Source organism: Alligator mississippiensis, chromosome 3 (assembly GCF_030867095.1).
Source record: "Alligator mississippiensis isolate rAllMis1 chromosome 3, rAllMis1, whole genome shotgun sequence".
Taxonomy (NCBI): Eukaryota; Metazoa; Chordata; order Crocodylia; family Alligatoridae; genus Alligator; species Alligator mississippiensis.
Genome location: NC_081826.1, coordinates 43,010,580 through 43,034,932, shown reverse-complemented (window position 1 = coordinate 43,034,932; position 24,353 = coordinate 43,010,580). Strand labels below are relative to the sequence as shown.

The 24,353-nt window shown below is 46.5% G+C and overlaps 1 protein-coding gene across 2 annotated transcripts; it reads right to left on the bottom strand.

The window, feature by feature from the left end:
• Window positions 1-2,359: 2,359 nt before the first annotated feature.
• On the bottom strand, window positions 2,360-22,891 carry TP53INP1 (tumor protein p53 inducible nuclear protein 1). 2 transcript variants are annotated; one of them, XM_006273948.4, is made up of 5 exons: window positions 22,734-22,891; window positions 13,491-13,774; window positions 12,630-12,978; window positions 8,020-8,053; window positions 5,623-5,728 (listed from the first exon to the last, which is right to left on the bottom strand). In XM_006273948.4, the coding sequence occupies exons 2-5, from the start codon at window positions 13,600-13,602 to the stop codon at window positions 5,711-5,713; spliced, it is 513 nt and encodes a 170-aa protein (XP_006274010.1). In that variant the 5' UTR covers window positions 13,603-13,774; window positions 22,734-22,891; the 3' UTR covers window positions 5,623-5,710. The 2 variants fall into 2 exon arrangements, with proteins under 2 accessions (XP_006274009.1, XP_006274010.1); XM_006273947.4 differs by lacking the exon at window positions 8,020-8,053 and having other exon boundaries at window positions 2,360-5,728; window positions 22,734-22,889.
• Between the last annotated feature and the right edge of the window lie 1,462 nt (window positions 22,892-24,353).

The window sequence follows — 24,353 nt, the reverse complement described above, 5'->3', positions numbered from 1 at the left end:
CTAGCATTAGTAACATGGTGATCCTGGGGTCCTGCATTGATTTGGGGTCATGTTTATACCACTAGCTACTACACCAATACTAAACAAACCTGCAGTGTAGAAGTACTGCACCACTATTTTAAACTGCATACATTTCCAACTGGACTAAGTCACTGCTTACACAAACTGCAGGACACTCGCATCAGAGGAACAGGGGCAGCTGTGATGCAAAGTGTCTAGGAGGCAACCAGAGTTGGGCTCTTGTTTACTTCCAGGACTATGCTCTAGGGAGTGCCAATACAGTTGTAGCCCTGGTCACAGGATCCACACACAACCTGTCCATACTGGCATAGCTACACTTCATTTTTATACTAGCAATCCCCCTAAACAAAGACATGGCTTACAGGAGGCTCTCCACTCCATTCTGCACTTCTTACTTCCCCAAATGGAATAAGCTATACATTCAAACAAGTTTCCTAGTATAACTGTATCTATACTAGACAGATTTTGCTGCCAAAATTATACAGGCCCCTCTTCCCCCAACCCCAGTGGTTCTCAAACTTGTTAGACTCAAGACACCCCTTGAAAAACACCAGATTTTAGTTTTCCTTTGTTTTTTGACTACAGAAGAATTGTAGAGCATTTCTTCTGTTGTAAGGAAATGGGAGAAGTCAGAATATTTTTGACATTATGGATTCCAGTTTGAAATCTCTGTATTTATTATGAGAATAATTTTAGCACTGTTAGGCATGCAAATATTGAGTGGCACTTCATAGCACCAATGAAAGGACCTTGAGGCACTCCGGGGTGGTGCGACATCCTGGTTGAGAATCACTGCCCTAATTGATACAGTTATGTCAACAAGAGTATAAAGCAAGCCTATCACTAACACATGTAGCTGTGGTGAACAAAGACAAAGCACTTCAGAAAAGTTGGGATGATGCCCTTCTCTTAATCAGTGGTGCACCTACACTAGGAGCATTTCCTGGTATGCCTATCCCAGTATGCTACCATGCCAAAAGAGCAGCCAAGATGAGTCCTGACACACCTTCTAGCAGAGTGAAGTCATTTCTCATGAGTGAAGCAAGTTGTGCTGATTAGAGTGCAGTTTTGCTGCTATAACTCCATCCTCAGTTAAAATGGTTGCTGGCACAGCTGTGTCAGCAATTACCCCTCTGACTGTCACAGACATCCATTGTATATATGTATCGCAACTTACCAGCAAATAAAACTAAGGTTATTATACACTGTGAAAATTTTGTATAATATTTCGTAGAATGGGGTTGTAAACTCTGCTTTGACTGCATCAGGGGAATAGCATTGCATCAGCATGTCTGGTCCTATAACAATTTTTATAGTACAACTCCCCCCCCCGAGAAAACCCTTGATTGCCATTTGTAATTATAGGATGAAGGACAAAGCTAGGTATCAGCTTCCTACGATTAGGAATTGGTACTAGTGGCCAAAAGAAACTGCAAGAAACCCTATACTTTTACCTGGAGAAATGAGTAGCTGCAGGTATAGGTCTAGAGCTAAGTTTAAATATAAAGCATCTACAATTAAGTCAGCATTGTTCAAAATGAGAACACTGACACTGAGAAATGAGCGGTGTCCACAACAGTAATGCACTTAGTCGTGGTGCTAGGTCTTCTTGGATAGGGCAGGAAAGGGAAGGGTGCCATATCCTATAGCTGCTTACAGACATCACACAGATAGACACACCCACCCCTCCCCACCCCCAGTGCTTTATTTTAAAAACTCTGTACACTCCTGTACCAAACCTACTGCATGCCCAGAAGCAGTAGAGTGTTAGCTGGACCTGGCTCACCCAACTTGTCTACAGATTTGGCTCTTCAGGACCAAAAAGCTCTGCTTATCTAATAGTTGATTAAATCAGTGGCAAGTGCCAAAAAGCAAATCACTGAAGCATCCAATCTATACAGATGCTGTGGAACTGGGTCAAACTAACACGCTGCTTCTTTGGGTAAAGCGCGGGGTTTGTTTGGGTTTTTTTAAACATCCCATGTTGTTTTGTACTTGAGCAAGCTGAGCCACTTTACACTTTCTTTCCCCACAAACTGTGGAAGAAAGACTTTCTGGGCACCATGGAAGAAATGCAAGGCAGCCTCTGGAAGCTATGTAGAGTTGATATTCTGTTTGCAAACGTGAACAGTTAGGGCAAATTTCTACTCTGGTGGACAGCTTGCTGTGAAAACAAGGAACTAGGTTATTTAAAGAAAGTGACATTGCTGTGGACACTACGCTGCTCTGGACGGGTGAGAATTAGTACTATAAAAGAGACCTTGTTTTATATTACGTCAAAACACCTGTGGTTCAGACACTTGGAGCTGTATGGAACAAAGAACAGATTCAGACCAGCCATTTTTAATAGGCCATTTTATTGATATTTAAGATCATATTTGTTTCTCCATAATGTGCAAGATGCACTATAAAAAAAAATACAGGAGGTTGCGTTAGTAAATATACATTGTTTAAGCAATGCTACGTTTTGGCAGAGTGCTGTATTTTGTTGTTTTTCACACTTGTATTAAAAACTTAAAACTCAGAGCCAGACAATCTTTGATATCAAAAAAGGATTGCTACAGGTAGAGAAAGTGGCTCTCAAAAGCAGCTGCCATATATGCATAGACCGATTACAGTATTTATCTTAAGTGAAACGTCCCTTTTGAATCTTCAAGTTTGCTGTGTAGAATTACACCTACCAAGGCACAGTTTTGTTTAGAATGCAGGTCTGTCTATTGACCGATACATGTGAAAATACAGTTGCTGTAAGATTCATGAATCAGTATCTGAGACAGTGCAAGGCCTCCATTTTTTTTTTTAAACAAAAGTTAATACAGTTCAGAAGCCACGTAGCTCACGTACTATCAGAACAAAAAAATCACACACGCACACAACTGCCCAACAGCTCCAGACAAAAAATAGAGCTAACAAATATTCAAGACAAAAAATTAAGCTCCAGATGCAGTATTGTGTATCTTGCACAACAGCATGGTTTCCAATAGCAAGGAAAAAACCCCCCACTAAAAATCAAAAAAAAAAAAAAAGAAGCAAAAAACAACCAAGAAGCACAGCTTTTGTGCAACAAAACTATTTATATCCTGAAAGATATAGGTTTTCACCACTGGAAAATTATCCAGTAATGTAAATATAAAAAGAAGATGAGTATCTCCCAGTTTTAGGAGCAGTCTAAAGTTGCATTTACTTGCCAACTAAAAAAAAGAAGTGTTGACTCATGTAGGAGCCATACACTTTCACACACCCCCTGAAAATTAAGCCCTTCCAATTCAGAGGGGTGAAGATTCCATCTTCCTTCATTTTACTTTAGGAAAATTAAAGCTGAAGGAAAGTAGTTATTTATGAAAGAGGTGGAGGGGGTGAAATCCAAAGCCAACCATGGATTTTCCAGAACTGGAGTTCAAGATGGGGAGGAAGATTAAAAGAATGGAGATAAGGACTTGAAGTGACAAAAAGATAGGCAGACAGGTTAAATTGTGTTGGCAAACAGATGAGAATGAAGTTGGTTACCCAGATAAATACAACCAAAGCATTAAGACCAGGAAAGGACCACTGTATAAAGATAGATATGCATCACAGAAGCCATGCACAAAAGTATACATAAACCCCATTTTGAAAGTTGGAATTTATCCAGTTTGAGTCCATTCAACATACCCCAGTAACAGGACTGGAATACTCAGAAAAGCAAAAATGTGCACTTAATTGCATATTCAACTGCCACATATAACTAAACTAATAGAAAATGGAATATTTGAAGTGAAGTAAATTAGGAGTCAAGAATGCTACTGATACTAAAATTATACTCCACAAGAGTACCAGTACATCAAGGCTAGTACAGAGCACTGGATTTTTGCATCAACAAAATAAAGGTTTGGCCATAGTTAAAAAGAACACTTCACAGGTTTGAAAGGATTCCTAAATCGATTTGGCAAGATCAGAGACACTCCAGAAATACCTGCACATGGATTTCCTGGATCACTGAGCTGCTTCTACAGGATTTCAGATGGAAGACGCTGTTGAATGTAACATTAGCATCAATATGCCCCAAGCCATAACTATAAATCAAGCCCTAGTAATAGAAGACAATGAGCAGGGTATTCATTCCCCCAGGATGTTTGTTAATGCTTTCTACTTCTCTTCTCCTGCCTCTAGTTTAATTCATAACCAGTTAAGGTTTCCACTCCCTTGGTTTAATGTCACATGAGCAAGGAGACATCCACCATTAATGCTGCTCTAGTTTGATATACCCTACTAACACTGCATTTAATCCTGAAAGACCAGTAGTGTTTGCATGCCAAGCCCTATATTTCCAGTGAGCCATTCCAGACTTTAATCCTTCAGCTAAGAAAGTATTAGATCAGGTATAATTTCTCACCTGGGAATAGATTTTCTTCCAGTAGATTTTTAGCAGAATGTATTGTCAGTTAGAGGCTACCTAGTAATTAGATCAGTAGATCAGGAGAAGCCATATATGCTCACCATCTACCAGAATAGGTTTCACACTTGTAATCAACTGTGGGTGAAACTCTTGGAACAGTCCTCTTAGCCCTTTCCCTTTTAGGGAGGCACAGGATTAAATTTTACTCTAGTTTAGTTTCACTTTAGTTTCATGTTTGCTTTGGGTAATGCATCAATAATGCACTTTTTTAAAAGGTTAAAAAAAAAAAAAAAAAGAGAGAGATTGGAAAGAGGGAATAAGAGTGCCAGAGCTAGATAAGCGAAATACTGACAATTTTATGGATTAGGTGCCCAAATGTAATAACCATACAATCAGTTTTGTTGTGTTTTGTTTTACTCCACTCCTTGAGGCATGGCATCTAGACCTGTAACATGTCACCCTAATGCAGTGGATGCTGAACTCTTCTTGTGTTTATATGAAGTACCTAAACTTAATGAGGCTGTATGCTTAATGCACATAGACACAATCTATTGTAGATTTAATCTACAGTTCTCTTTAAGGGAAGCTCAGCACACCGATTTCAAAATCCATTGGCTAACTATACCAACATTTTTGTTAGAATACAACAAGTATACTGAACATACAGACAGACATACAGGCTGTCAAGTACTGGTCATTTAAAATGCAACCAAGATTATAACTCCATTTTGAATAAAAAAAAATGACTGAGGGGATGCACTGTCTATCTCGGTTACATTTTTCCTTAAACATACCAATTAAAACCCATCTATACATCATAGTATAGTTAAACACATCAGATGAACTTTTGTACTGATAGGTTGCCAAGACACCAATATTTAACATAACCATTTAGGAATTTTAGCAAGTCATTTGACAACACAACATATGCAAGTGTGGTTTCAGAACTAATGTAACACTAGTTATGATTGCATTCAAATGATTAGTTATCAGCTTCAGATTGACCACACCTTCATTATCTACATATAAAAAAACAAAAGCACTCTAAGAAACAATTAACCAACAGATTAAAACAAGAGCCCTCAGTAATTGTACTGACGCTGGCAAGGCTGGTGAACAAACAATCCATTGTGCTTGATTTGCCGAGAGTGGCAATCCCTGGTAAGATTTTGGCGACGGAGACTGTTTCTGTTGAGATAGTGCCTTTCATTATGTTCTTTTACCCACTGGGTACGACGAAAGCTCTTGGTTTGTTCCAAAAAACTTGAGTGAGCAGCAAGAGCTGTAACATAGCAACGGATATGCTGTCCCACTTCAGTTTGTGCCTCCATTCTGAAAAGTAACAAAAGGAGATGTCACTTATAGTTCAGGCAACATTTTGAATGTAAGGTAAAATTAAGAGCGAGTATTTTCCTTGTGTGTACAGATAGAGGTTTGCAGCCAGCATTTCAAGGGGTGTCTAGGGTCCCTTTTATATTACAAGTTTCCTGCTGTATTTCTTTTCTATTCACCAACTCTCCCTGCCTAAAGTGGGACAAATATTCTATCCTCATTCATTTATGATGAGAAGTATTGGCTTGCTTTGTATTTCTGATGCATTATATATGTTTATTATAATGCACCAGAAAGAGATAACAACATGTATTTTACTACTATCAAGGGACTTACGAAATATTTTGCTAGATGAAGTTACAGTTAATGTCAAACTTGAGCAAAGGTAGTTTGGACTATGTAGAAACAGAAGTGCTCAAGTTAGGGAGTGCTCTTCTGGATTTGCTTGCATGACTAGCAAACCAAATAAGGTGTTCACATGTACAAAACTGGGGGAGTCAAACAGTCTAACCTAGTGGGGGCCAACCTTTCTGGCTAGCTTGCCACAAGTTAGCCCTGCATCCTTCCCACGTGCCACTCTGATCCCCTTTGCCTGATCTGCTGCACTGCTTCCTAGCATTTCCTCCCCTTTGCTCCCTGATCCGATGCTCTACCTGCTGCTTTGCTGCCTGTCCTCTCCCCAATCTGTGTGGCCCACACAGAGGCTGTCTGTACTATCTGTAGTATGCATGCTGGCATAACTCATGAAAGTTAGATCAGAAGTCCGATTCTAACCTGAAGAGGAGAATCACCAGCCTACACAAGTATGCTAAGGGAGGGAGTAAACCATTTCCTTCACCCTAGAACCTGACACAGGTAGTTTTAAATTACGTTAACAGGCACTGATAGGACAGCATCTCAGAATGGAGGAGCAATCCTTTGGTTGTCCAACTTCATGTACCGGAGGTTAGGACTCATATGGGACCACAAGTGCCTGGAAAAGCCTGGTAACAGAACTCTGCTCTACTATATTCCTCGCCTATATTCCTCTCATCCCCCTTCCTGCACACACAGTTGGAACAAGGGCCAGGGTCCCCAACTCCCAGCAGCAGGGAGTTCTTCTGCAATGAATGCAACAGATTAAAAGCAAGCTATTAGGAATCAGAACAGACAGCATGTCTTTCACTCACCCCAGTCTTTTTTTGTGCAATATAAAACAAGAAAGAGGAAGCCATTAGAAGTCCAGATTACCTCACCTGAGCTTGCATGTGGGCTGCTGCAGTTAGGAAACTACTATTTGCTGAATATGTAAAATCATTTACAGGGTAGGCAAGATCAGAGCTGGACCTCTACCTAGAGGCACTATGAAGGGAAGCTCTGGAAAGTGGCACAAATGCCTTCATTATGGCAATACAACTGCAACAGCCTATACATCACTAGCTAAACTGTGTATGCCTGGAGCATAGTTTTTTACCTCATGTCACCAGCCAGAACAGCACACAAGGAGCTCACTAATACATGCACTGTTGCAGTTTATTAAGGAAGATGGGACTAACAACAGATTGAAGATATTTATGCAATATCTTTTTATTTGAAAACTATTTAGTAGTAGCAAGGAAGATTTCAAAAGGGAAGAAAGATTTGATGTTTTTTAACCACATTCCCTGTAGTGTTGTGGGGCTCCTCCTTCTATTACTTAGATATCCACAGAGCAGTAGCTTGTGAACAGAGCAGTTTTCAATTATAAACAAGATGAAAAGAGAAGTTCTGAAGTAGCCCGAGGTCTACACATTTTTACTGAATGGAAGCCTGGAACTTCAGCAGTTGTTTGGACACTTAAGGCATGCAGCAGATCTTTGGGAGAATGGCTGCTTAGCTCTTTTGAAAGCATGTCAATACAGGCAATATGAATCTTTAGAGCAGTTGTGCCCACCCTACTGTTACGCATTCTACACTGCATTGTAGTAGTCCATGATGATTAAAAAGCAGCACTAAAGGTTTTGGAAAAGTGTTCTGCAATGGACTTCCATGCAAGGCCCTACGTACTTCAGCAACTTATAGAACTGGGGCCTTAAGAATTTTTACTAGCTGTTTAAAATTTTAATTCTTCTGTCCTTAACAGGGTTCTTTGGCATAGTTAAAGCAGCACTAGGTAGAAAGGGCCAATTAAAAAACTTAGTTTGCTACAAATGTTAGTCCTAAAATTGGTACAGTTTTGGCAGGCAAGACTGTATAGGATGCAGTGTTGCTAGCAGACTGATGAAACAAACAAACAACAAAAAAAGCACCGTCCCAAAAGGAATAGTACTTACTGTGCCAGTGTGTGTTAAGCAGCTTTTCCTGGCCCTACAATGTTAAATGGCCAACCATTAAACCAGCAGAGATTTCAAAATGACTTCTGAATTATTGTATCATCAACAAAAATACAGTAAAATGCTCAATTATATTAATCTCAGCTTTTAAGAGCCTGAAAGCATGGCACTTCATGGAGTTTGTTTACCAAAGTAACTCCTAAATGCTAAAGACCTTGATGTAGTTCAGGGGTAGGCAACGTTTTTTGGCCAGAGTGCCGAAACCCCCCCCACAACGTCTACCTTGGAAGGTGCCAGAGTACCAACATGCTGGAGCCCGGAGCAGCTGCTTGCAGCCTCCCAGCTGCCTGCTGGGAGCAGCCTGGGCTCTGTAGCTGGCAGCAGCTGCTTAGAGCCCAGGCTGGCAGTGGTGCACCAAGCAAAATGGCCTTGTGTGCCATGCTCGGCACGTGTGCCAGGGGTTGCTGACCCCGATGTAGTTGTTTGTACAAGATAATTACTTTATGCCAGGTCTTCAGCTGAAGGCATAGGTCTACTGAATTCAGTAAGACAATGCTCACTTAAGTAGCTGAGGATCAGTTGTTTGAAGTTTCACCAAACATCAAATTAAACACTGCATATTGCAAGGTGGTTCATACCCTCATTTCAGGGCCATCAACACAAATTGGTATACCCATTCAGGAGAAAAAAGGTGAATTGCACCATCCTAACCCAGACTTTTCTATGCCCTTCTTGAAGCCATTTGTAATACTGCTTGTAAGAATCTAGGATCAACAGCTGCAAGTGTGCTCAGGTCAGATTATACCATGCCTATTTCCATGGTATTGGGGCACCTTGTAATTGCTTTACAGATTCTTCTGAATGATTCTCAGGAGCTCCTGGGTACCCACTCACAGCCTCTTTGACTTCGGCCACACCACTGGTACCCCACTAGAGACGAACCAGACTCTTGGGCCACATCCAGACCAGTGTGGCCATGTGGTATGCAGCACTACAGATGGGTTTCATAGATTTTTAGGGTCTTGCAGCACCACACCCTGCATATTCAGGCATTTCCCATGCTGCTACCTTGCAGACCAGTGTTTAGGAGGTTTTTTGTTGTTGTTGTTTTTACCCCAAGAGATCCTGAGGTCAAAAACAAAAAACCCATGTGGGGAAAAAAGTGGGGCGGTGCCTGTGGCTGTAGTGCATCACCCAAAAATGGGGCCTGCCCTGCCGGAGCCACACGCTGGCTACTGGCCAGGCTCCAAACTGCAGGAACGCCATAGCAGCAGCTTTCCCAGCCCCCAGGACCCAAGGTAAAGCTGCTGGGGCCAGCACAGTTAACCCTACCGTACCTGGGTTAACTTACCGAATGCCAGAGGGTGTGTGGCATGGGCGTTCCCTGGGGACAACAAGCAGCAGCACAATGTGCCACTGCTTGTTGTCCCCAGGAAACCAAAACATGTGCACTCTAGACATCCAGACAAGTGCAGAGTTCAGTGTCAATCCACTGCACCTGCTTTTTTCAAGTAATGTAAGCACAGAAGTTAGATGGCAACTGAAGTCAGTGGCATTCAGAAAGTATCTAGTCTAATCTATTTCATGATATGCTAGGGTTCATATTTTACAGATCAAAAGTACCAATCCTCTGGTGCATCTATAAGCAGCCTTTTATCCCTCTTCACCCTCAAACCCCGTACAAACTTTGACTACACAGACATTCAGTTTCTCCTGGGACAATGCGGACAACAGCAAAAATAGTCACTCTGGGCAACAAATAACCCAGGAACAACTAGGGTTAAAAATTGCTTCTGGGAGAGTTTCTCACAGGAGACAATGTCTGCATACTTTCTCTGCACTTAACCTCTCCTGGGAACCATGAGGAGTAGAGCTGGGAGAAAGGCTCAAGTGCCTTCCCAAGGCCAGGGTCACTGATCTGGAAGAGGTAGAGGGAGCAGTTGTTCCTGCCTGTCCCACAGACCTGGAAGGAAGGGGAGGAGCAACTGCCAGCTGCTCCCTGCCTGCTTCTCAAAACTGGTGTTCCCATTGTGAGAAGCAGCAGGGGTTTTTCCATGCCCCTCCCTCTGCTTGCCTGCTGGGCAGCAGGGCCAAGCTAAGGGAACACTCCCCATCTACTTCCTCATGCCCCCTCTATTCAGGGAAGAGGGCAAGCTGTCAATTAATGGCCCCCTTAAGGGCAGGGGTAGCCCAAGGAGTTGCCCTCTAGTGCTCCCTGGCTGGAGAGCTTCCCTGTGAACATCTGTACACAGCCTAAATAGAAACAGGTGCCATAGCAAGTCAGCATCTGAAAAGAAGACTGAAAGCAGAGAGGCAAATTGGACACATCTATGAAGGAAGGCCTCACTGCAAAACAAAGATAGGAGGACATGGTGGCAACACAGGGGGATGAAGCCTGTTAGTGTGCTGTAGTAAAAACTAAGCAGCTGAATTTAATTAAGCAAGGTGAGCTGAAGTTATGGATGCCCCAGAGAGGTCACCACATAAGAAGCTGATGAAGTCCACAAGATGGCAATGATTTACATTGTTGAGTCAGTACATGGTGTTGCTCAGTATTGATGTGGTCAAGAGAAAGGGGCCAACCAGATGGGTGCAAAGTTTTGGGAGCCGATCAGAAGACAGTGCCACTTACCATCTTTTAGGCAGATTTGGGAGAAAAGCTTCAAGCAAAAAAACCCACACACATGCTTGTGAACTTTTCTTTATCCCCCCGAAAGTTGAGACTGGGTCATCACTGATACTGAAACCAAAGCAGCAGAGCATACACTGGTAGCACACCTAGTCTCTACCTCAAGAAAATTTAAGATGGTATCAGGTGGTAAGGTCTTGGCCACAGTGTTTTGGGCACAGCGAGTGTGAATATGACTAACTCTCTGACAAAAGAAAGCTGTATTAAATCAGTCACATTTGCAAAAAGCCCTTCCCCTGCACCACATACAATGCTGTCTATAAGTGAATCCTAGATCATTCAAGCTAATTCTGAGCCTTTCCAGGAACAAGCCTGTCAGGCTGGGTGCTATACTGGGCACCTATTGGTGGATAGGTAACAATACACCTTGAAAGGATTACATATACAAATGAATATGCTGCTTTGTGTTTTGATCTGGGTTAAAACCCAGGACAATCACAACTGCCTCAAATGAGGCATCTCTACAGCCCAATGCTGAACACTTATACCACTTAATTTACAGTTGGGGCTGCTAGGCTCTGGAATGGGCTCCCAAGGGAGGTGGTGCTCTCCCTACCTTGGGGGTCTTCAAGGAGGAAGCTGGATAGATATCTGGCTGGGATATTATGATCCCAGCACTCGTTCCCGCCCAGGGCAGGGGGTCAGACTTGATGATCTGTTTAGGTCCCTTCCGACCCTAGAAACTATGAAAAAAGCACTGTACACGTAGCACTTCTCAACTCCACTTTTTTCAGGACAATGTATTACTTCAAAGCCACCTTTGGTCACAGAAAACTGGGATGTAACACCCACTTCTCAAAGTTTAGCTGAGTCACTAGGTTTAACTCCATCAAACTGCTGTTTTCTCAACTTGAAGGATGACTTTCAGGGGAAGCATTTTATTTTGTTAGCAGGGGGACTGCATCAGTCAAGGCCTATCTTCACATGCAAGACAAGGACTTTCACATGGCAGAGATAGCAAAGCTGCAGCTGTGCCAGACCAAAGTGCACTGTCACCTAGGGGGACTAGATTGAAAGACAGAAGCAGCCAACAATTGAACACAAAACTGTTTGTTTTTGTCAGGCTAGACACTTTCTGACCACCCCTCTAATCACTTGCCAATTGCCATTTTTATTTCTAAAAGGACAGGCCAAGTTTGGACAAATTTTTGGACCAGCTAGGACCCAACAGTATAAGTGGGAAGTGAGAGGTGATAATAGGGGGAGGAGGGTAGAGTGGGAAAGGGGGTGTGTGAGAGAAAAAATGAACTATGGCTTCTGTTACCAGGCAATCACTGCATTTCAAATTCATGTCTTCAGTAATTCTGCATAGTCAGGTCAGCCCGTTTAGATTAAAAAATCCTCCTGACAAGCTTCTGGCTATTACAAGTAATAGGTTCTGGGGTTTTGTTTTGGTGGTGGGGGGGGGGGGGGTTGTTTGTTTGTTTTTACTTTGGGGGCATAGAAGAGAAGGTTGCTTATGGAATATTTGGCTCTGGATGAGCTTCACCACTCTGTTAAATTCCTTGGACAAGCCACTGTATTTACCGTTTATACAGCTAAAACCATTCTCCTCTCAGTGCTTAGAGGATACTGACTAATACTGGTGAAGAGTTACATTATCTTGCTTACTGAAGTTGGTGAGAGTTAACTGCACAACAGGAGTGGATGGTGCACAGAAACATGTACCCCAACACACCCGACTGTCCACTTCTAGTATGTCACCTTACACAAAGTTTTCAGATCAGGCATAATCTAGGCTAGCCATCACAAAAGATGGCATTATTTATGCTTCACTAATTTGCCTGAAGCCAAAACTTCCAATCCATTCTTACCTGGTTTCAACTTGCTAAGCTCATATATTTTCTTTTAATGAATTTTATGGCAACAAGCAGTAATTCAAGCCCTACATATTATACCGGTAATAAAGAGACAGACTTACCTAGGACTACCCTGATTGTGAAACTCCTCATCCCCACAACTGGTTTCATCAAGACTGTGGCAGGTATTACGAATGGCATAAACAGACATGCTGGGATGCTCTATTAGAAGGTTCTCCATAGGACTTGTTTCCACCTTAATAGTGGTTAATCCACCTGCTGTAAAGCACGGGGGAGGGGTAATAAACCAACTCTCCTCCATGGGACATGATTCGAACTGGATAAAGCAAGACTCACTGGCATCAGCCAAACACTCTAAAGAAGTTGGTAAACAAGAGAAAACTGGTGTGGTGTCAGAAGCTGACGTTTCGCTGATGTCCTCTTCTTCTGTTGAGAAATTAGTGCAAGTGTCTAGTGGAGGTTGGCCATCATTCAGGTTGTCACATGATTAGGATGAAGCCACCATACACCAACAATTGCAGGAGACAAAGATCACCAAGTCCATGTGGAGCAAGAACAGGGTGAGAGAGAGAGAGAGAGAGAGAGAGAGAACCACAGATACCATTAGCATGAACACAAATATTTCACAAATAAGAAGAGTGGGTGGGGAGTTTCCCCTAACAGCTTGATTCAGATATAGAAACAAAAATAAAACAAATACAAGACTCTTGCCAGAATAAGCAATACCAAATTGTGTAATAAATGGTCAGACTTCAGTAGAACCACTTTTTTGAACTGGCTATGCTTGTGACACGGATGTCAGTTTCCCTATGCACCTAACAAGTTAAAAAACTACTACACAACATCCATGTTAAACTAAAAAAATAAAATAAAATAAAAATATTTTGGAGCCCCTAGTTTCTTTATGCATAAGTACAATAAATAACCCTTATGCTAAAAGATGTGTTTAACAGGTTTCTTACCTATGAAGTCAACTAGAATCCATTCCTCATCTTCTTTCTCACTGAACTCTGGTTCTTGACTGGACAAATTATTGATCTCTCCAACAAGCATATTATTCAGCCTCTGGAACATTACTAAGGCAAAAATTAAACTTTGGCTACTTAGTCTTTGTATTCAAGATTTGAGACACGGCTTGCACTGTGCTAGCAGAGTGGCACAGACAGGAGATTAAAGTGCATAGATGCTTTATCAGCTTAAGTACAGAACACGGAGAGTCATGACTTGTAAACAGATTATACAACACCTGCAAAGAAAAAAAGTAGGTCTTAATAATGAAGCAAGTAATATATTTATAACTGACAAGTTACATACAAGTCCAGTTCCTGGCAGATTTGAGACAAGTCTACATCTGCCATGAGAAAATACAGGTGCTTCATTGGCCCTTAGATTCCCCTCCCCCCTGACCACCCCAATCCCCATACACAGGAAGAGGCCTGGTAGATGAGAGCCCTAAAGGGCAGTTTTCTTACAGTGTTGTCAAGAGCTTATTGTGGGTTCTACCCCATGCACAGGACTGTCTGTGCAGCTCCGGATCCCAGCTCTGGGAATGTAAGGGAGAGAAGGGCCAGCCAGAGAAATCTGTAGGGCCCTTGCTAAACTTTTGCTAAAGGCTCCTCAGGATTAGTCCTACTTATGACATCCCCTAGGACTTTTCCAATCCTCTGTATAAAGACAGCTTGGGAAGAAGAAAGGCTCAGAAGGAGTTTTTTTTACAGACTGGACCTATATCATCTTCAGGTAAATAATTCAAACAGTGGAGCATGTAACCCCTTCCATCTAATTACCTAGATAGTATACTGTGTAGCAAGTGTAGTTAATGAAGACACTGGATCAGGGGTGGGCAATTATTTGGGCTGGAAGGCCACTTAACAAGTTTTGGCGAGCTGTCGGGGGCCACAAGGATAGCCCCGCCCCTTGACAGGCATCCCACCCCCTGGCACCCATCTTGGAACCAGAAGTCCTACCTCCTAACCCCTGACCTTTGCCACTGGAAGTCCCTCCCGTTACCCCTGGAAGTACTTCTTTTGACAAGGGGGCTTGTCATCTTGGAACTGGGCAAAAAACCCAAATTCTACTGTATTTTATAAAACAACAAAAAGCCAAACATCTACTATACAACATACATTAAATTTGATTTCAACAAATATTTTTGTCCCGATTTGTGCGTTTGTGTAGTGTACAAGGGCTGTTTTAAAAGTATTGAGACGGATAATATTTTATTTACAGGGGTTTCAGCTTAAATCTCCTTTGAAATATGCTCCTTCTGCAGCCATGCATTTCTCCCAATGTTTCTGCCACTGCTGGAAGCACCACCGATAAGCAAGTTATAGCTAAAAGCTGCTCAGTCGCATTTTGTTTGATAGTTCCACATCACAAAATCTTCCTTTTAAGGTTTTCTTTAGTTGAGACCTCTTTCTCTCTTCCCTCATAGGGACACATCAGGTAAATATGGAGGCTGCAGCACTTGTGGGATATGGTGTTTGGCTAAAATTTGCTTCACAAGCTGTACTGAGTGGGCAGGCGTGTTGTTGTAGTAAACCATCCAAGAGCCAGACACCCACTTTTCTGGTAGTTTCATTCCCAAATTGCCAGTTAGAATTGAATGACATAAACCAACAGAAATTCCAACTTCTTCTGCTCTCTCTCAGACAGTCAATTGCCTATCATTTGGAACCAAACTGCAAACTGCTGCCACGCCGTCATCATTTCATGATGTTGAAGGGTATCTGGAACACTCACCACTTTCGACCAATGATCATCCTTCTTTAAACCAACAATACCATTCAAAAACTCTTGCACAGCTCATAGTGTCATCACCAAATGCTATTTTAAGTTATTCAAACGTTTCGCTTGCCATTTTCCGATTTTCATGCAAAATTTAATGCACAAGCATTGTTCTGGACACTAACATAATGAAAGGGGACGCAAGATACAAACGATCTTACTTCAAACAGATGGCCACTGAAGTCTGGGGAAACACCATGAGCTGCAAGCCTGTCCAGAGGAGTCCCAACATGCCCAGACATGTTCAGCAAAGCCCCCCCCCCATACTTTGTACCACAAGTTTAGTCTCAATAATTTTAACAGACCTTGTACATGTAGGTGATGGCATAATAGCTTAAAATGAAGTCTTACTTTTGTAAAGGGGCAGGGAGGAAATGGGTCAGTGGCTCCAGGGTTTGTGGGGTGGGGTGCAGGGTGGGGTACAGGGCAGTGTGAGGGGTTTGTGCATGTGGGGACCCCCCCTAGAAATGCCGCCCCCCCCCCATTGCACACAGCCCCTGCCACGAGTGTCAGCTACAGGTGGCAAGGCTTCAGCGCGCACACAGCCTGCAGAGATCCCCAGCAGCGTGCCGTCCTGGCAACCCCCAGGGCTGCATTCGGCCAGACCGCTGACAGGGAGAGGCGGAGCCAGCCTAGCACCATAAAGCCCCTGCCAGCCTGGGCTCTACACTACTGCCACCCCAATCTAGGCCCCCACCAGCCCCAGCCCTGGGGCACCAGCACAGACCCTGCGCTCCCACCCACCTGCTCACTGCCACTTCCCAACCCCTCCCACCTGCTACCGCTGCCCTTCTCCTGCTGCTTCCCTACCTTCCCACCCACCACCCACTGCTCCAGCAGCCCGGCCAGGACTACAGAATACAGCACCAGCTAGCCCAGTTCCTGGCTGGCTCCTGTTGTGCCATGCTGTCCCGGCCAGGCAGCCAGGAACCGTGTGGCGCAGGCCGGGCTGGCTCTGGTACCATGCAGTTCCCAGCTTCATGGCCCTGGACCATGAACGCAGCAGGAGCCAGCTCAGCCCGGTTGGCACCACATGGTTCCCAGCTGCATATCTAGGACTGCATGGCACAGCAGGAGCCAGCTGGAAACCGGGAGGGCTGGCCGAGCTGGCTCCTACTGCATTCTGCAGTCTAGGCCATGCAGCTGGGAACTGCATGGTGCTGGCTGGGCCGGGTTGGCTCCTGCTGCACTTGCACCTTTCTGCACCCCCATGCCCATTCTTATCTGAGTTTCGACTCTCGGACAGAGGGAGGGCTGGGGGAACAGCTCCATGGTTGCCAGGCCAGAAGCCTCTGCTGGCTGGTTGCAGGCTGGGGGAGGAGGAGCCTTGCTGCTGCTATTGCCACTGGGACCTGCCATCACTGGGTCCTGCTGCCAGCACCTCATCAGCTTTTAGACAAGCAACCACTGGCACGTAACAGGTTTCCTAAATTTTAGAGGAGCCCCACAGGCTGGACAGAATAGCTTGGTGGGTCAGATCTGGCCCATATTTTGCCCACCCCTGCTCTGGATACACCACCAATTAGAGGGGAAAAAAAAGAAATAGCTGCCTTGTATTTTGTAAAAAGCAACATTAAGTGTCCTATTGAAAATTTGAAGTTCAGACTAAAAATAGTTCATTTGAGCTTAGAATAGGTATTATAGAGTGGTTAAAATGGACAATATATGCATTTATTTTTTTTCAGTTTTAGTTTGGAAAGATACTGAAATTCCATAAGTCACCCCAACCAACCAGAGGTTTCAGGTGTGCTCACTACACAGTAAGCCAACACTGGAAAACAAAAAAAATAAACTACATTTTATCATCAGTAATGTTTAGATGTTTGAGCTGCAAGTCAAGGACATCAACTGTATTTGAATACGATGCCTAGACACCCTATATTGCCACACAGGGTGTATTTATACATGGGATAACACTTGCATAATTACTTCCTCTTTTCCCGGAACTCCTTTGTTTTCCATGATGGATTAAGCAAGTTAGTCATTACATACAAGGAGTATGAATTTCTCTCTTCAGATAGCTTAAGAAACATGCAACATGTGACAAATTGCAGGTTTTAAGCCTTTGATGACCCTCTCCCCACCAACCCTATCATTTTTTATTCAGTAACCAAGTGTGAGGTACCACAGACTGGCCCGTGATGCCCACGTTAGCATAAAGGTTCTCATTTGAAGACTGTGGCATCAACACCTACGCAGTCAAATGGGTCACTAACTGGCTGGAGGGCCGCACCCACAGAGTGGTTGTTGATGGGTCATTTTCGCCCTGGAGGGATGTGGGCAGTGGGGTCCCCCAGGGCTGTCCTCTGACCCGCACTGTTCAACATCTTCATCAGCGACTTGGACGAGAGGGTAAAGAGCACCCTGTTCAAATTCGCAGGCAACACGAAGATGTGGGGGGGAAGTGGGCATGTTAGAAGAGAGGAATAGGCTGCAATTGGACCTAGACAGGTTACAGGGGTGGGCAGATGAGAACAGGATGGGTTTCAACACTGACAAGTGCAAGGTGCTGCACCTGGGGAGGAAGAACCAGCAGCATACCTACAGGCTGGGGAACTCCCTTCTTGTCAGTGCAGAGGCAGAAAAGGATCTTGGAGTCACTATTGACACCAAAATGAACATGGGCCGGCAGTGTGGGGACGTGGTCAGGAAGGCCAACCGCACCTTGTCATGCCTCCACAGATGCATCTCAGGCAGGTCCAAGGAGGTGATCCTCCCCCTCTATGCAGCACTGGTCAGCCCACAGTTGGAGTACTGTGTCCAGTTCAGGAGGGATGTGGACAGCATTGAGAGGGTCCAGAGGAGGGCCACCTGCATGATCAGGGGGCAGCAGGGCAGGCCCTATGAGGAGAGGCTAAGGGACCTGAACCTGTTCAGCCTCTACAAGAGAAGGCTGAGGGGGATCTAGTGGCCTGTTACAAACTAGTCAGGGGGGACCAGCAGGCATTGGGGGAGTCCCTGTTCCCCCCCTAAGCACTCCCAGGAGTGACTAGAAATAACAGTCACAAGCTGGCAGATGGTAGATTTAGACTACATATCAGGAGGCGCTACCAAGCGAAGTGGTGCTGGCTCCTACCTTGGGGGTCTTTAAGAGGAGGCTAGATGAACACCTTGCTGGGGTTGTTTTACCCCAGTGCTCTTTCCTGCCACGGCAGGGGGTCGGACTTGATGATCTGTCAAGGTTCCTTCCGACCCTACAAACTATGAAACTCTCTCTCATGCTGCCCCTCTTGTTTGAGATAAAAGCTAATTCTGTCTCTGCAGATGTCTTAAGGCTTTCAAGCCCTCCCTGATACCTTAAACAAGGTAAAAAAATCCTTATGTGCTACAACCACTGCCCAACATGGTCTCATTGGTTTCTTCATGCTTTTCCCCTCAATCTGTGCCTACCCATTAGTAGTTGCACATCTTACTTTCAATTGTGAGGTCCTTGGAGCAGACAGTGTCATTTTGTACTTCTCCAGATCCTAGCAGAATGGTCCTCAAGCCTATTAGACTCAAGACACTGGATGGAAAACGCTTGCTCTTAAAAATTTCACTAATTTTTTGACTACAGAAAAATAGAGCGATTTTTCTGCTGCAGAAAACTCAAAGGTCAGAAAGTCTAATGCTACTAATTTTTATTTGGTTTTCTAGGTTTAATTTTATTAATCATGTTCTCACACTCAAGAGGGATAGCATTGTATGGCACCCTTTCAAGGGTGTCCTGGGAACTCAGGAGTATTATGTCACCCTGGCTGAGAAATACTAACTTATCATAATGGAGTCCTGATCCATGACTAGGATTTCTAGGCACTCCAAATGATATTTAAATTTTTCTAAATCAGCAGACTACAGTTTTTGCAAAGATGCCTTTCTGTGCATACCAGGTAGGTTAAAAATAAAAAAAAAACAACCCCCAATCTTCTACTTTTTTTTGTCATTGGAATGTTTTCTCCCATTTCTTACATCACTTGGAAATTGGTTTGCTTTAATCCAGGGGTGGCCAATTATTTGGACTGGAAGGCCACTTAAGGAGTTTTGACAAGCTGTAGTGGGCCAGCTCAGCACTGGCCCCCTCCCCCCTGGCAACAGTTCATCCAGGCTCCTGAAGTGGCTCTGCCTCATGCTAAGCTGGGCAGATGGGATGGGCCTGCAGGCAGGCAGAGGCATCCGGGAGCCTCGTGGGGCCAAGAAATCAGGACTGCTGGACAGAACAGCCCAGCACTGACGCCTGGGGCAGAGCCACAATCTGCTCCTGACTCAGCCCTGTGATGGGTTCCAGTTCCAGCAACATGTTGGGAGAGGATTGCAGCTTTGCTCCATCACCACCTGGTGATTCCAGGATCCCCATGGAAACTGGCTTGGGACCCATGTGGACAGGGTACACTCAGCCAGGCAGAGGGGGTGGGGCCATGGGTAGGTAAGAAGCAGAGTTCAGAAATGGGATGGGTGGGCAGACTAGCAACATGTATGGGGTACACAGGGGTGCCTGCCGGCATTCAGTGATGTCTGTGGGTGGTCACTGACCCCTGGTCGGCACTCGCCACCCCCCTGCTGCTGACAGCTTACTGCTGCCGCGTTCCTGCCGCTGCTGTGCCCCCCCCAGCCACAGGGGACACGCATCATTCATGGGTGGGCATGCAGGGCTAAGACCAAGATTGGGATCGTGGGGCTGTGACAGTGCAGGGATGGGGCCTGGGGTAGAATTGCAATCTGCTCCCCCCCACACCCTTGCCTGCAGAATCGGCACCAATCACAGGGACATGCAGGCAGCAGATCATGGCTCTGCCTTGGGCCCTGGTTCTGTGTTGTCACTGCCCGGAGATCCTGGAATGTCTCTGGAGACCAGCCTGGGACCCACAGGTGCAGGGTGCACTCAACCAGATGGAGGGGATAGGGCCATGGGTAGGTGGGAAGCAGAGTCTGGAAACAGGACAGGTGGGCAGGGACAGGGTCACAATCCACTCCCTACAAAACTCATGCCCATCGCAGGAACATGCACATAGTGGATCATGGGTCTGTCCCAGGCCCTGACCCTGCATGGTCACTGCCCCAAAAATCCTGATCCCAGCTCTGGCCCCACCTACTCACCCACCCACAGGCCATCCCATCTGCTCAGGTGAGCTTGTCCTGCCCACTCTCCATGGAGACTCCATCTACCTGCTCCATCTGGCACGCCCATCAGTGGGAGAGGGGCAAATGGGCAAGGGTGCCCAGGCAGCAGGGCTGGGTCCAGTGATGGAGACTGGCAGCAACAGCTGGAAAGAGCTGCTGCTGCAGGGGCTGCCAGGAAGCGAGTCCGATTACTGCACCACCCCAACCCTGCCATGAAGCTGGAGGCAGCAGGACTAGCTGCTGGTGCTATGGCATGGGCTTCCCCCACCCATGCCTGGGCTGGGCAGGGCTGAGGGACCTGCTGCAGGACAGGCAAAAGACCCTTGGTAAACCAGATCCAGCCCATGGGCCATATTCTGCCCACCCCTGTTTTAATATTGCATAGGACTGGTGTCCCTAGTTGGCTCCATTTCTACTAGATGAAGTTGCCAGAGACTGGGAAATAATCAAGAACCACTGGCAGATGAGATAACCACAATATCAATTTTTCCATAAGTAAGACAAGGGGGCACTCTGGGAATCGATGCTAGTTGGTTTGTTGTACAATTCCAAGCGTGTTTAGAGATGGAATGAAAATTATAACAGCAATCAGTGGTGCTGAAAGAGATACTCACAGTAAGACATCAAAATACAGTCTACCCAATTCTTTTCTGTTAGATTTTGGCTCCTCAGCTTTTTAGTCTCACGATAATCACAAGAATTTGGTGAAGCTCACAGCTACCACCAGGAGGCTCCAAAAAGCTAGATATGATGAGAATCAAGAAAGGTAGGTTTCAGATACTAGAGAGTCATATGGAAAAAACGAGAGAGAGGAATGAAAAATAGAAAGTGGCATGAAATTCAAATGGTACATAGTAAAGGTTAGTACTAAGAAATTCTACTATGAGCTTCAGTTGAAAAGAAAGAAAGGAAGGAAGGACTCAAAATATATTAGAAGATCATAAGATAACTGAACCACAGTGATGTAGCCATGAAAAACACCCATGCAAAGGGTATCAAAGTAAGGGGCATGGGGCTGGGCTACAGGCCAAGCCAGATCCACATAAGCCCACGCACTAGATCCAGGACATGAGGCCATAGGCAGTGGAGGTCAATCATGACCAACACCGACCGGCACAGGCTGGATAAGGCTCCATAGGCTGGAACCAGCTGATGGGCTGCATCTTTGACACCTCTGACCTACGCAATCCTAGAATGTGGCATTTGCAGTAGAGACAGAAGCACTAACAAAAGCAGTTGTACAAAGCACTGGGGGGAAAAAACCCTTCATCTATACTACTGCATCCCCTTCCAATCACCCAGGGTCAAGAAAAATACAATTAAAAAAAATTGGCACCAGTGCAGAAAAGGGCTACTGAACTGATCATTCTGTTTTAACAGATGAGACTGATAATTAGCACTCATCACAGCATTTAATCTGCAACTGATTTGTCTAGAAGAAAAATCCCCACAAACCCTGGACAACCGCCAATAAGGAAAGACTTGTTTTTTTCCACTCCCCCCTCCGCAAAAAGTATTGACCACAAAGGGTGCCCCATTATAACGTTTGCATCAAGTCCCTTGTAGCTCCAACTCTGAAAGAGCATTAACATATTGGGGCCCAAACATCAAAAGCACACGTGCCAGATCTCACCCAGTGTCTGTAAACATAATGCTCCATCTTGCTTTGCATGCGCAAGGAGTAGCACTTTGTTTTCTCCCCACACCGCCTCGGTTTCCTGCCGCGAGCCCACCTCCACCCCCACTGCTCCAGCTTCATCTGCAACATGTTTTCAGGCCGGGGTTACCGGCCACCCTTCCTGCCCCCACCCTCCAGCGGGGAGCTGCCCGGGCTCCGGGACCTCCCAGGCAGGTGCGTCGGTGGCTCCAGCCCCTGCGGGGGGCAGCGCGCCCCCCACCTCTCCCGCCCGCCCGCCCGCCGCCGGCGCTTTGTTCGGCCGGGCCGGGCCGGGCTGGGCCGGGGAGGCGGCGGGCAGCGGGCGCCAGAAGATCCCGCGTGGGCGGCTGCGTTTCCCCGGCTCCCTCAGCAGCGGGCGGCGGCCGGGACCCGGGGCAGCGGGTCCCGCACGGGCCCCAGGTGCGCGGCAGGTGCGGGGCCCGGGCCAGGGCAGGGGACCCGGATCCCCACCGCGCCGGGGGAGCCCCCTGCGGGCAGCGGGGAAAACAGGACGCGGCAACCCGACACCCGCCCGGCCCGGACAAAGGGGGCCGGCGGGCCCGGGAAGAGGAAGCGCGGGGCACAAACAAGCGCGGGGCGGTGTCCGGCCGGGGCGGCCCCTTCCCCGCAGACGCGCCGCTTCCCCGGGCCGGGCGCCACTCACCGTCCGGCGGGCGGGGCGGGGCCGGGCCAGCCGGGCGCTGAGGTAGGTGCGGGAAGCAGCGAGGTGTCCCGGGGCCGCGGCCGCCACCTGAGCTACGCTGCGCTCGGCTCCGCCGGAGCCTTTTGTTGTGATCGAGCCCGGCCAACAGCTGATCCGCCCCGCCCCGCCCCCGCCCGCCGCAGCCAATGCGGGCCGCGCTCAGCGCCGCGCCGCGCCCCGACTGGCTGTCACTAACGCACGTGACCCCGCCGTGGCTGGGGCGGCCCGGCAACGAAAGCGGAGAGGAGCCAGGGGGAAAGAGGACCGGAGCCCGAGAAGGGAAGGAGGGAGGAGCGGAGCGGAGCGGAGCGCGGCTGGCAGGAGAGGCTCCCAAGCCCCAGCCATGGGCTCGTGGGAGCAGCTGGGAGCGGTGAAGGAGGAAGAGGACCTGCTGCCACTCCCTGCGGGCAGCGCTAGGGGCACCGGCCTCTGACGGCTCAGATCAAGCGTAGCGGTTTCTTAACCTGGCAGAGGAAACACCATACATGTGTGTACGAGAATGGAGTTTTCCTGACCTGCATGGCAGGAGCACTGGTCTTCCCGCATGGTTCAGGACCCACCCGCCGAGGTGCAGAGGCTTTAAGCCCAGTTCATGGAAATGGGAGCCTTGCTTGCTCCTGGGGCCTTATGGCTGAGGGCAAGCAAAACTCAGGGGCATCCAAACCCCAGGCCTCCCGAGCTTGGGCCTGCACGTAGGATGTCCACCTTTGGGAAGAAAAACCTGCAGCATCCTTATAGGCTCGGCGGTGCTATGCTGGTTAGCACTACGGATGAAAGGGACTTGGGGGTCATGATTGACCACTAGATGAACATGAGCCTTCAATGTGATGCTGAGGCTAGTAAAGCGGGCAAAATGCTGGCTTGCATCCATAGATGCTTCTCAAATCCCAGTACATCATTCTCCCCTTGTACTCGGCCTTGGTGAGGCCGCAGCTGGAGTACTGCGTCCAGTTTGGGGCTCCACAATTCAAAAAGGATGTGGAGAAGCTTGAGAGAGTCCAAAGAGCCACGCGCATGATCAGAGGTCAGGATAACAGACCTTGCGATGACAGGTTGAGAGCCCTGGGGCTCTTTAGCCTGGAAAAGCACAGGCTCAGGGGTGATCTGATGGCCACCTATAAGTTTATCAGGGGTGACCACCAGTATCTGGGGGAACGTTTGTTCACCAGAGCGCCCCAAGGGATGACAAGTTTGAACGGTTATAAACTCTTCCAAGACCATTTCAGGCTGGACATAAGGAAGAATTTTTTTACTGTCCAAGCCCCCAAGGTCTGGAATAGCCTGCTATTGGAGGTGGTTCAAGCACCTACTTTGAACACCTTCAAGAGAAATTTGGATGCTTATCTTGCTGGGATCCTATGACCCCAGCTGACTTCCTGCCCCTGGGGCAGGGGCTGGACTCAATGATCTTCCGAGGTCCCTTCCAGCCCTAATATCTATGAAATCTATGAAAGGTTTTGGAAACATCTGAAGCCCCAGGTGCAGGTGGAGGATGTTTGCTGGTAGTAGGGCCACTTATGGTTCTAGACTCTTGGATTTGGAATTAGTTTTGGCTAATTTGGCCCCGGACACAAATGATAT